At 49.3% G+C, this 12825-nt stretch overlaps 1 protein-coding gene across 3 annotated transcripts in view; it reads right to left on the bottom strand.

Annotated features, from left to right (window-relative positions):
• The window catches only part of LOC149347514 (uncharacterized), a 59033-nt gene extending 46753 nt beyond the window's left edge, over nt 1-12280 (bottom strand). For all 3 annotated transcript variants that reach the window (XM_089587155.1, XM_089587157.1, XM_089587156.1), the window contains exons 1-2: nt 12024-12280; nt 362-519 (exon numbers count right to left, since the gene is read on the bottom strand). In XM_089587155.1, coding sequence (XP_089443281.1) covers nt 362-519; nt 12024-12155 — 290 coding nt within the window. In that variant the 5' untranslated portion in view covers nt 12156-12280. The remainder of the gene's footprint in view (nt 1-361; nt 520-12023) is intronic.
• Between the last annotated feature and the right edge of the window lie 545 nt (nt 12281-12825).

Below are 12825 nucleotides of genomic sequence, written 5' to 3'. Positions count from 1 at the left end.
GCTTATAAAGAGTGACTCCCTGTAAGTGGCACTTAACTTGCCCACTTAACAGCAGCATAAAAGGTAGAAGAAGGCAATACATGATCTATAGTGAAGGTACTAATGAAAACATTTGAGAGACAGTTTTATGGGCACACATCCAAATCAAACCACTGAGAGCTTCTACTCTCCCCAAGAGCTTCAACTGTCCCCAAGAGCTTCGTACAGTCTCAAATAAGTGTAAGTTCATTGCTACCTAATGTATACGAAAGACTACTAAGAAACTGCAAGACTCAACACAAATCCACATGTCTCGTCATCTAATACATGACATCCTTCGTATCAAAAACATGAATAGAGGTTACACTAGATTACTACTTACGTGGACTGAGGCTGTGGACTAGAGACCGCAGCATTTCCAACTGGGGTGCACCAAGCTGAAGCAGCTTTCTGAATGACACGTAGCTTTGCCCTGTTTGGCACTATATCACCAGGCAAGAGGTCCACAAAGTCATCCAAATCAGAGTCAAATATCTGAACCTGCGATAGAAAAATACAAGATTTTCTGAACATATTGTAGCGTGCAACGCGAATAGAACACCGGCGCCGAGAGGAAAAACCTGCGGCGGCCCCTCAGTGGTTCGAGCACGCGCGCGAGAGACAACCAACTTCTTTCTCTACTAGCGCATGCACTACTACTGTCCCTTCGAAGGCATGTATCACTGCCCCCCTCTTCTGCAGCATCGACACGATGTGGCTAGGAGAGAAAAGACAGTGAGAAGGTAGAACACAGCTGCAGGGGACCGCAGTTCAGTCAGGTAGCCGGTCGTGATAAGGCTTCATGCGAACAACGTGCACGACTTCAGTTCGGTGCGACCGGCGCGATGAAGAAGCGGTCGGGGAGGGAGCAACTGCGTAAGTTACTTCACTGATGCGGCGCACTACTTCGTAAGGGCCGAAGTATCGGCGCAGCAACTTTTCAGAAAGCCCACGGCGACGAACAGGTGTCCAAATCCACACAAGGTCGCCGGGCGCGTAACTGACGAAACGGCGTCCAAGGTTGTACCTAGCGGCGTCAGTCTCCTGTTGGCGGTTAATTCGCAGGCGTGCCAATTGCCGCGCTTCCTCAGCACGCTGAACGAAGGTGTCTACGTCGAGGTCAGCGTCAGAGTCGCAGTAAGGGTCGACGGGCAACATAGCATCCAACGGAGTGGTCACCTGCCGACCGAAGACAAGCTGAAAGGGGGTCAGTCGGGTTGTTTCCTGCAGGGCAGTGTTGTACGCAAACGTTACGTATGGCAGAATGGTGTCCCAAGTTCGATGCTCGACATCAACGTACATTGATAGCATGTCGGCTAGTGTGCGGTTGAGTCGCTCTACCAACCCGTTTGTCTGCGGGTGATACGCCGTAGCACGTCGATGGCTCGTGTGCGTCAGAGTCATCACGGACTTGGTTAAGCGGGCCGTGAAAGCAGTTCCCCGGTCAGTAACAACAACGGCGGGTGCTCCATGACGCAAGACAATGTTGTGGACGAAGAACTGCGCCACTTCAGCTGCAGTGCCTTTGACAAGAGACGTGGTCTCAGCGTACCGTGTGAGGTAGTCGGTCGCAACGACTATCCAACGCTTTCCAGACGAAGGCTTCGGAAATGGACCAAGGAGGTCCATGCCCACTTGTTGGAAAGGGGTCTTCGGTGGATCGACGGGGTGAAGAAATCCGGCTGGTTTCAGTGGAGGAGTCTTCCGACGTTGGCATTCACGGCATGTTTTGACGTAGGCCCGCACCGATGGGAGTAACTTGGGCCAATAATACTTTTGTCTAATCCGCGCGAGTGTACGGCTGACACCAAGGTGGCCGGCGGTTGGTGCATCGTGACAGGCACTCAAGATCTCAGACCGCAGCTGTGATGGTACGACAAGTAGGAACACTTCTTCGCTGTTGGCAAAGTTGCGCTTGTAGAGAACACCAGACCGTAAAGTGAAGGCGTGAAGCCCTCGAAGAAAAACACGCGGAATGGGAGCTTCACTGCCTTCGAGGTAATCGATGAGCGGCGCCAACTCCGAGTCCGCCCTCTGAAGCTGCGCCATTTGGGTGGTACTAACAGAGCCCAGGAAAGGAAAATCATCGGTGGTTTCTTCAGTATTGATTGGGATAGGCGCGCGCGACAGACAATCCGCATCCTGATGTTTACGGCCCGACTTGTAAACTACTGTTAAGTCGTATTCTTGCAAGCGTAAGCTCCATCTAGCCAAGCGTCCTGAGGGGTCTTTGAGGCTCGCCAGCCAGCATAAGGAGTGGTGGTCGCTTACCACACGGAAGGGTCGTCCGTAGAGGTACGGTCGGAACTTGCAGATGGCCCATATCACTGCAAGACATTCTTTCTCCGTCGTAGAATAATTGGTCTCGGAGCGCGTAAGTGTTCGACTAGCATAACTGATGACCCGTTCTGCACCGTCTTGCCACTGGATCAGTACTGCACCAAGGCCAACATTGCTGGCGTCAGTGTGGATGTCCGTGGCAGCATGCTGGTCGAAATGGCCGAGTATCGGAGTGCTTTGCAGACGGCTGCGAAGCTCGATAAATGCAGCCTCTTCGTCGGTCCCCCACAGGAAGGGCGTGTCGTCACGGGTCAGTGCGTTCAGCGGTTCCGCGATGTTCGAGAAATCTTGAATAAAGCGCCTATAATAGGAGCACAGGCCCAAAAACCGGCGAACGGCCTTCTTGTCAGTTGGGCGTGGAAAACCTGAGACGGCAGCGGTCTTTTCAGGGTCCGGGCGAACACCTTGTGCGCTGACAACGTGACCAAGAAAGCGAAGTTCCTCAAAGCCAAAATGGCATTTCTCGGCTTTGATGGTGAGTTGCGCGGATTTGAGCGCTTGTAGCACAATGCGCAACCGCTCCAAGTGTTGGTCAAAGGTGGTCGAAAATATAACGACATCGTCCAGGTACACCAAGCAGGACTGCCATTTCAAGCCGGAGAGAACAGTGTCCATCATGCGTTGGAACGTGGCCGGTGCTGAGCACAGACCAAATGGAAGCACTTTAAACTCATAGAGGCCGTCAGGCGCCACGAAAGCCGTCTTCTCCCGGTCTCGCTCGTCCACTTCGATTTGCCAGTACCCGCTTTTAAGATCTAATGACGAGAAGTATCGGGCATTCCGCAATCGGTCGAGCGCGTCATCTATCCTGGGCAGCGGGTAAACGTCCTTTTTGGTCACGTTGTTAAGTTTCCTGTAGTCCACGCAGAAACGCAGAGTATTGTCCTTTTTTTTGACAAGAACCACAGGCGACGCCCACGGACTGGTGGACGGCTGAATGACATCGTCTGCAAGCATCTCGGCAACCTGATTCTGAATGGCTTCTCTCTCCACCGGGGAAACACGATAGGGGCGCTGGCAGACGGGTCGCGTAGTCTCATCAGTGATGATACGATGCTTGGCGAGTGGAGTTCGGCCGACCTTTGAGCACGTAGCGAAACAGTCCGCAAAGTCTGCCAAGAGGTCCGACAGAAGATCCCTCTGAACCGACGGCAGGACAGGATTTATTCTGCCTGACTGAAGAACGTGACGTGGGCCAGCATACTCCGGAGTGGGTCCTCCCACGGTGCACAAACCTGGAACCTCAGTAACGTCGTGGAGGAAGGCAATAGCCATGCCTTTGGCCAGGTGCTGACATTCGTTGGCAAAGTTAGTCAGGAGGACGTGGGTGCGGCCGTCACGTAGTTGGACGAGACCTCTTGCAACGGCAAGTCCCCGCTTAAGCAGCAGTGGACTATGGCTGTCCGCTAGGCCCTCGTAGTCATGAAAGAGGTCATTCCGCACGAGCACCAGAACACTGCACCGCGGCGGCACCGTAACGTCGTTCTCGACAATGCGCAGGGCGTTACTGCAGGGATCGCGGTTGTCAAAGCGCGCCACGGCCTGTTTGGTCGAGAACGTGACGCGTGCCTCCTGAAAGTCAATCACAGCGCCGTTCGACTGCAGGAAGTCGATCCCCAGAATCAAGTCTCTGGAACACTCGGGGAGTACAACAAATTCGCCAACGTACGTGAAACCACTAATCCCAACTCTAGCCGTGCACTTGCCCACAGGGGAAATTAGGTGGCCACCAGCGGTGCGAATGGGGGTCCCCGTCCACGGTGTCAGAACCTTCTTGAGTTCTCCAGCAAAGGCACGGCTCATAATAGAATAATCAGCACCGGTATCGAGCAGCGCGGTAATCTGAGTGCCATCAATTGTCACACGCAAATCAGATGCAGCGTATCTGATACTGTCGCTGCCTTTCTCTGTCGAGGTATCGTCGGCTCGAGGGTTGCACGATGGAGGATCTTGACACGTCCCGACGTCAGCAGCCTTGCCTCCAGAGGTCGCTGGTGTTAGTTTTCCCGACGCGGACTCGGCGAGCGACGGCCAGGAGAGCTACTCTGGCGGCCAGGGCTGGAAGAGCGATAACGGAGAGGCGAAGGCGAACGGGACTCGCGCCTTCCAGAGTAGACAGGGTTCTGGCGTGCCCAGAGATGCTGCGCAATCTCATGCGGTCGTTCGCCGTTCTGCGGGCAAGGTGCGTCGGGATGGAAACCGCGAAGGCCCACTTGGCGGTACGGACACGCTCGGTAGAGGTGACCGGGCTCCCCACAGTGGTAGCAAAGAGGCCTGCGGTCCGGTGTTCGCCACAAATCCGTCTTGCGAGGGCGTGGACCAGCTGTAGCAGATGCGGTGGCGGAATATGCGGCGATGTTACTCACGGGGGTCGTAGGGGTCATACCGTAGGCAGGCATGTTTGCGTGACACGTACCGATGTTGGTCACGCCAGGCGTCGGGGTAATGGGACCGTAGCCAGTCGTGCGACGTACAACGGATGCGTACGTAGGTCTCTCGTCGAACCGGGGCGGCGCTTCGGGGACAGGAGGCGCCTGCGCAACCTGTCGCACCTCGTCCCTGACGACTTCGGTCAGCGCTGCCAGCGGCGCAGGTGGTGAAACCTGGGGCAGATGGATCCGTTTAAGTTCCTCCCGGACAACTGAGCGAATTAGTTCGCGCAGTGTGTCTGCACTGCCGCCGAGACACGACGAAAAGCCTTCGGGCACCATGCTGTTGATGTCCCGGTTGTACTGGTGGGCCCGTTGCTGCAGCGTCGTCTCCATCGTGGTCGCCTCGGTTATAAATTCCGCCACCGTGCGGGGTGGGCTGCGCACGAGGCCCGCGAACAGCTCCTGCTTAACCCCACGCATGAGATGGCGCAGTTTCTTCTCCTCTGCCATGTTGGGGTCGGCGCGCTTGAAGAGACGGGCCATATCTTCGGTATACATGCGCACACTTTCGTTCGTGCGCTGATTTCGGGAGTGCAGCGCAGCTTCAGCCTTCTCCCGGCGGTCAGCGTTGGGGAACGTGGCCAGGAGACTCCGGCAAAACGCCTCCCAGGTGGGAAGGGTGGCCTCGTGGTTCTCGAACCACGTCCTGGCAGACTCTTCCAGGGCAAAGTAGACGTTATTTAGCTTGCGCTCGTCGCACCAACCGTTGTAGCGTGCCACCCGCTCGAAAGTCTCCAGCCAATCCTCAGCGTCTTCGAACACGTCACCGTGAAAAGATGGCGGTGTTCGCGGTGGGTGGCAAAGGATCGGCGGCAGGGGCCTGGTGTCAGCGGCCATGGCAGTTGGACTCGACGGTAGAGGCTGGATCGGCGGCGAGGGCCTGGTGTCAGTGGCCATGTCAGTTGGGCTCGGCGGTCGAGGTTGCGTCGTCCTTGTTGGCGGAGGAAGGAGCCCAAATTCAGGCGACTCTCCGCGGAGACGGCGGCTGGGTCGCTGGTGAACCGGTGTGAGGTCCGTAGTGATGCTGTACGGAGTGCGTGGGTCGGGAAGCGTACCCAGCACCTCCACCAAACTGTAGCGTGCAACGCGAATAGAACACCGGCGCCGAGAGGAAAAACCTGCGGCGGCCCCTCAGTGGTTCGAGCACGTGCGCGAGAGACAACCAACTTCTTTCTCTACTAGCGCATGCACTACTACTGTCCCTTCGAAGGCATGTATCAATATAGTTTGCACAGTACACCATACCGTATTGTGCGTTTTTATCGTAAAGACTTTCAAGGCTACTGCCGCCCTTCAGCAAAAACTCGGTGTTTTGGGTTTCGGTACGCCGATCTTGATGCAGACGATTACGCTTTTGCATCATGCACGGCTCAACTAAGTAAGTACCGTTGTAAAATTTGCTACGACACAAAAGTTACCATAATACGCAAGCTCTGTGTGCAGTTTCACCGCAAACGAGCCAGCAGTTGAGGTAAGAAAAATTTTGAAAACTCTTTATGATAAAAACGCACAATACGATATATCAGCAGCAGAGCATTCAAGCGGCATGAGTGGTGTGGTTTCAGAGTGGCCATGTACATTTAGAATACCTGGCCTCCAGAGACTGCAGTGCCCCTTGCCTTGCGCACTGGCTACAGGCCACAACTCGCTCTGCATGTAGCGCCCGTCAATGAAGAAAGTCTGCACTAGGCCACGCAACACGTGTGACACAATAAAAAGAGAACTTTGAAACTCAACGCTGTCCGGGCTGGTTCTTCCTCACAAACTAGCTTTTGCTATGCGCAGACAACTCGGAAAACTTATCTGCCAACTTCGACCATAAGGTGCAAACCTGCTGTTACAGGTCGTGTATGCTGCATAAATGCTGGGTCTCTTAACTCTTTCCGTACCATGGTGAAAATAACCATTTTCTGAAGGTTTCAGTACATTTTATTTCTGTAAAAACTATTGCATTCAATATTTATTGCAATATCCAAAAACAGCTGAATAAAGGTGCTTTCTATTTGTATAAGTTTAAGCAACAAATTCCATGTTGCAACCAAAAATTTTATTTGCTAAAAACGAGATTTTAGGAAAAAATTCAATAAAACTTGAAAAGACACGCTTGTATTCGAAAATAAAGAAATGTTTAAAATTTTCTGAAATATGCACAATGTTTGTTACTCCATTGGCCACTATCTGCAAAAAAAAAAATCATTTCTATCTTGAATAGTATTCTTGCTACAAAACAATAACTGGAAACCCTATAATTGTACATCGGAGTGCGACCGCCTGTGTTTGAGGCTGGTTTCCATACACTGATGTGAAAACTGAAAATCTTCAGTGCCCTGCAACATTTTCAGGCTCAATGTTGCACAGGTCGTCGATTAAATCACTCGCTGACGAAATGGAGTCCTGAGATTTGCTATGCTTTAGGGTGCATGGCGTGCACGTAGAGGCTGCCAAGCGACTGATAGTACCGCATCTTCGAAGCGCGTTCAAAAAATGCCGTTTTGTAATGGGCAAAAAAAAACTATATCGGAAACAAAACTTCAGTTCTTCGGCTACAAGCCAGATGCCCATCGTGCCTGTAAGCAATGCGGAAGGCTGCGAAGTCGAGCAGCGAAGGCATCGTCTGCGGGCAACATGGTGGGCAATGAGCGCAGGTCCACGTCTTCATTTCTTCGGAAACAAAACTTTAGTTCCTTGCCTACAAGCTACATCTGCAGCGTGGTCATTAGCAACACAGAAGGTTCTGAAATTGGGGCATGAAATGATCATTAGCGGGCTAACGATGCTCAATGGCCACGGTAGGGAAAGAGTTAATTTCCCACCCTCAGAGAACTCCTAAACTCTGCAACGGTTTTAACAAATTTTTTTTCGCACATCTCACGGTTTAGTTTGCAGAAACATCACTGTCAGCCAACACCTGGGCTTTCCCAGACACAATTATCCAACTTCACAAATTCTCGTTCTCAACCGCATTTTAGCATAAAAGCACTCACTCTCATATGCTCACCAACACCAAGAATCTTTTCATCTTGTTTAGTTGCCAAGGAACAGTGACACCCCTTCAAGTTAAAGAAATCAAATCAATATCCACAACTGGGAGTTGAACCCGCAGCGGCACAAACAGATCAGCTTTGGAGGCTGCTGCACGAGAGTACTGAACTATCACCGCCGCTGAACATTCCTCGGGTTAAACTGCAGCACACTCTCGTGTTGTGCACTGCACACAGTCTTCTTTGTCCACTAACACTGCTATGAACCTAATACTCATGCTTTGTGCTGGCAGTGACAGATGTGCACTGCATGCATTGGCATGGGCGTTAACAACACTGCTGCAGAAACGCAGCATGGGAGCAACACCGCCAATGTACTTTAGGTAAATAGACATTGCTGATGAAAACGATAAAGACACGCATAAGTAGCTATTTGGGTCAGTGGAAACCTCAACCATGCTTTCAGGTACATGGTGGTGACGTCCACATGCGAAAAACTGCTTTCACACAATATTTCGTGCTTACCAATGCTATACCGGCAGCAATTTTTACCGAGGTAAACGACTATTCAATTGCCAAACAGCTCGCACCAACCAGTGGTGTCAATAGAGGAGAACGGGGGGGGGGGGGGGGGTTCACTGACCGTGGCAGCGACACTGAGGTTCTCGAAGAGCCCCATTTAACTCAGAAGGCTGCGAAGTTCAAAACACTGAGCTCATTCCATGACTAGTGGTCTGAAGTGCACCTTCTGTCAAAATATCTCTGATATGGAGGCACCTCCAAGTGACAGGCATTGACCTCAAAAAGGCCAAGCATTGGTCAGCGTCAAACTTAGTCACATTCAATACTCTGTGGGACTTCATTGTCCTGCACCACCTTTTTCACTTGACCTGCAGATTTTCGTAAGGACATCTATGCTTGTGGCATCACAAAGGGAGGAGGAAGTTTCTACTTTGGAACCCATCAAGAACTACACATACATTGGGAACAACTAGGTTCTCAGGCCTTGTTGAAAGCAAACAAGCAAAAAGCACGAACTCTGGAGAAACAATCAGCAGCTTTGCGGCCCTCACACTCGGGAAATAAAATTTTGATTTCATACACACTCCCAAGTAAATGAAATAAAATGTGTTCATCAAATGCCTCCACAGTTCATGCACCCGTCAGTTCCGACCAGTGTAATACAGGGGGCTTTCTGTCTGCCACAATACGAAAACAAAATTCTCTGAAAAAATATGACTTACTACTTATCAGTTTAATCCGCACTGTGTTCACCAAATGCCTCCACAGTTCATGCACCCGTCAGTTTTGACCAGTGTAATACAGGGGGCTTTCATTAAACTGTCTGCCACAGCACGAAAACAAAATTCTCTGAAAAAATTTGACTTACTACTTATCAGTTTAATCTGCACTGACATCAATGCACTACTTCCATTATGCTTCTTATGGTTGCCCTCACAAGAAAAGAGACTTCTTGCTGCTGTGTAAGCCTGTTGCTGCTTCTTTTACTGCATTATCGCCAATATATCATGGCCCATGCACAAAGTTCTTCAGGTTATGAAAGATAAAGTAATCCTTGCCACCAAGGTTTTAACCATAAAACATGCAGTTCAGCTCCACTATGCTACATTCCTAGACAGAAGCTTGTGATTTGCGAGACTCTAGTTTGCGCATTGTCGTGAAGTAGCAACACACTTGTTGCCGATAACTTCCTATGGCGTTCTGCTTCGACTGCTCTCAATGCCTTCATTATTGAAGAATCATGCCACACAAAATGATGACTGGGGAAGTTAATTTCAACAGCCCGCCTGCTTTGAAATTTTCACATCAAATTTCTTTTTAGTAGTTGACCTTTTGCTTCCATTGCAAGGGTTCTTGCTTGCTCTCCAGAACATGGCAGTAAGCACGTTTAATCATCTGTAAAATTTGAAAATAGTAGTATCCTGGACTTTTTTTTAGTACATGAAAATTCTGTTGCTGGCAACACACTTTCTACTGATATGTCAACACTCATGGTACCCGCTGAGAACTGACATTTGACATGGTGAAGACAAATTAAACTGGAAACCCTACTGAAATGCCCCATTCAGGAGCTTTCACACCGACGCTATTCCAAAGCCATAGCCTCGACATTCAGCGATCATCTTTAATTGCTTCTCTGCAATATTCAAACCACTTGACACGAAGCGTGACTGGGCTGTAGGAAGCTGCAAGTGTCATGACCATGTGCAGGAATTAATCATGCTTTCATGAATTCGTAAAGTTTCTTTTTTTTTTTTTGTAAAGAATTTGGTAATGAAACACCTCTTCTTGACATCTCGTGCTTTCTTTCCAGCCCACAGTCCACAGCATTTGGTGTACAGTCACTTCCAGCACTTTACTTGGACTGAACTGCTGTCGTGTATTCACGTTCGGACTTCTATGCTTCCTGACACTGGTGGAACATAGTAAAGGAGTATAGACACCTTTTAGGTGTGTTTTCTTTGTAATGATGCGTAACATACTATTATACATAGGTTACCACGTGGTACTCTCCTATGACCACTAAATAATTTATAATCGAATTTCTTTCTTGAGCTATTTCAGTTTCAACAGCTGAATGATGACTGCGACGTCAAAGTGTGGCTATAGGTCACGTGAGGCATAAAAAAAATGCAATATAATCGGTGCTTCTACATTCATTGTTATTCTGGCTCTTGAGGAAGGCTGGCTTCAGCACTGCAGTGAATTGAAACAATGAAGCAGCGATTATATTGCAGTTTATCCATGCCTTACATCATATATAACCACACTTTGATGTCACAGCCATTATTCAGCTGTTTGAAACCGAAACAGATTGAAAGAAAAATTCGATTATACATTATTTAGCAGTTGTAGGCAAATAACACATGGTGATCATGCATAGTAGTGTCTTCCATGTCGTTGTACAGAAGAAAACATGCAACCAAAATTAGGTGTCTACACTTCTTTAAGAGAGATGTTATGCAAGTGTTTGTACTTATTTGCTGCCATTCTTGCAAATGTACTTTATGCAGATCCTGGAAAACAGATGAACTGCCTTGATTGGTTGCTTATTTCTTCTTGATCATTCCTACTCTTATAAGCTCAGTTCTTTTCTGTATGTTCAATTGGGACTTATGCCATTTTAGTTGTCCTTGACCTTTTGTGTGCAACCAATACCCGTGTTTTTACAAACTCAGGCAGTGTTTGCATCAGTTGATTGTTTCTTTGCCTTCATTTCTTCAGATATCAATTCAATTTCTGATTATTTTTTATCGCGCAAGGGCGTCTATCGATAAAGAACACCATAGCATGAGGTTTTTTTCTTCTACTCAAGGCGAGGCCAAAGACCCATTTCCCAAGCATTTCCCTTAGGAAGCCGAGCACCAGGCCGGGGAATGCCTGCACCCATTTATCACCGGTGGGCACCCGGCGCCACAGGGGATCGAACCCCACACCTCCTGCATGCGAGGCGGATGCTGAAACGACTGGGCCACTGCTGCGGTAATTCAATTTTCACGTATATTTGCAAATAGTTCTTGGCTAGTTGCAGTTTTCACTCGTTCTAAATTTTTCTACTCATTTCAACATTATTAATGCTCACACAATTGCAAATCTTGATTATTGTAGTAGAATGGCCGAGGTCTCTCCTCTTAGGCCTCACACTACCACGTATATATCTCCTTATGTATTTATTTCATGGCTCTGCAAATTTTCGCACTACCCATCACCAATTTCATCCCCATCGCAAATTGTTCTGTTCACCTCTTCGTTAGGCTTTTATCTTCGCAAAGGAAATTGAAACGTTTATTCCTGTTCTTACGCACATAGTCACTGAGTAGATTTTCTTTGCGGTTGTTTACCGAGTTATTCGCGCGTAGCGAGCCGGGCCTCTGGACCAGGTGGAGCTATAACTGTAGTGACGCCGCTAGCACCAACTCCGCGCTTCGAAAAGAAAACGGTATTTCGTTATGCACCTAACCACACACATGCACGCACGCAAGCACGCACGCACGCACGCAAACACGCATGCAAGCACACACGCACACCCAGCGATTGGCTAGCGTTCGACCGATGCAGCGTTCGGATTCTCCAAACTCGTACAAATCCGAACCGCGACTTTGCAAAGATTATAGAACATTTGCGGAATAATAGGCAAAAGAACACCGATCCGTGAAAACGCTCTGTAATCAGAGTCAGCACCATCTTCACGGGGACTGCAAACAAAAGGCGTACAAAGAAATCTATCTACCAGGGTGTTATTGGAGTGGAGTTCGACGATACCGGCCAGGCTCCCCAGCAGCTCGTCGTAAGTCCCAGTTTGAAGCTTGAGCTTCCGTCTGCTACCGCTTTCCAGTATAACGAGACAAAATATGTCTCCCATTGCGACTAAAAACAGCGCAACACATCAAATCTCACAAACTCAAAAGGCTACACTGCTACACCTGCACCGTGCCGCGCCTGCTCCCTTTGCCGCAAGCGCAGAAGACGGACGCGGGAAGAGGTGTGGAATTAGTGGCGGAGTTGGTGGTCATAGAAGTCAGCACCGTGGTGCGCAATGGCTGAGAGGAGGGTTGGTATGTGGCGCCCTCACATAGCAGACGCTCCGGTAGAAGCCATGGAGGAAGGAAAGAACTCGACACGGGTAAAAGCCGTCAGGAGGGGAGTCATACAAGTGGCTTGCCCTCGCTATAGTACTTTCAAGGTGTACAAGAGCAACAACAGACAAATGACGCCATAGGTGCTTCAAGCAGCGAAACACTAACCCACATAATACGGCTTTGGCGCGTTATTCAAAACGGTTTCTAAGAAGCTCCCCTCAACAAATTTCTCTATACATTCGGTTTAAAAAAAAGAAAGCACAGATTATGTCATGTGTAAGGTTGAAGACCCTACGGTTAAGGGCAAAACCTGAGTCAGAAACTTGGCGGCCTCAGTTAAGCGAGGTTTAGATCATGTCCTTCTCTCAGAAATGAGTGCCAGAAATTTCTTGCTTTTGACAGAATAGTCGAAACCTGTAGAGACTGTTAGAAACAGATTTTTAAAACAGGTCT

This window comes from Amblyomma mixtum, chromosome 4 (assembly GCF_055824585.1).
Source record: "Amblyomma mixtum isolate Tamu chromosome 4, ASM5582458v1, whole genome shotgun sequence".
In the NCBI taxonomy this organism is placed as follows: Eukaryota; Metazoa; Arthropoda; class Arachnida; order Ixodida; family Ixodidae; genus Amblyomma; species Amblyomma mixtum.
This window is presented reverse-complemented; position numbering and strand designations above follow the sequence as displayed.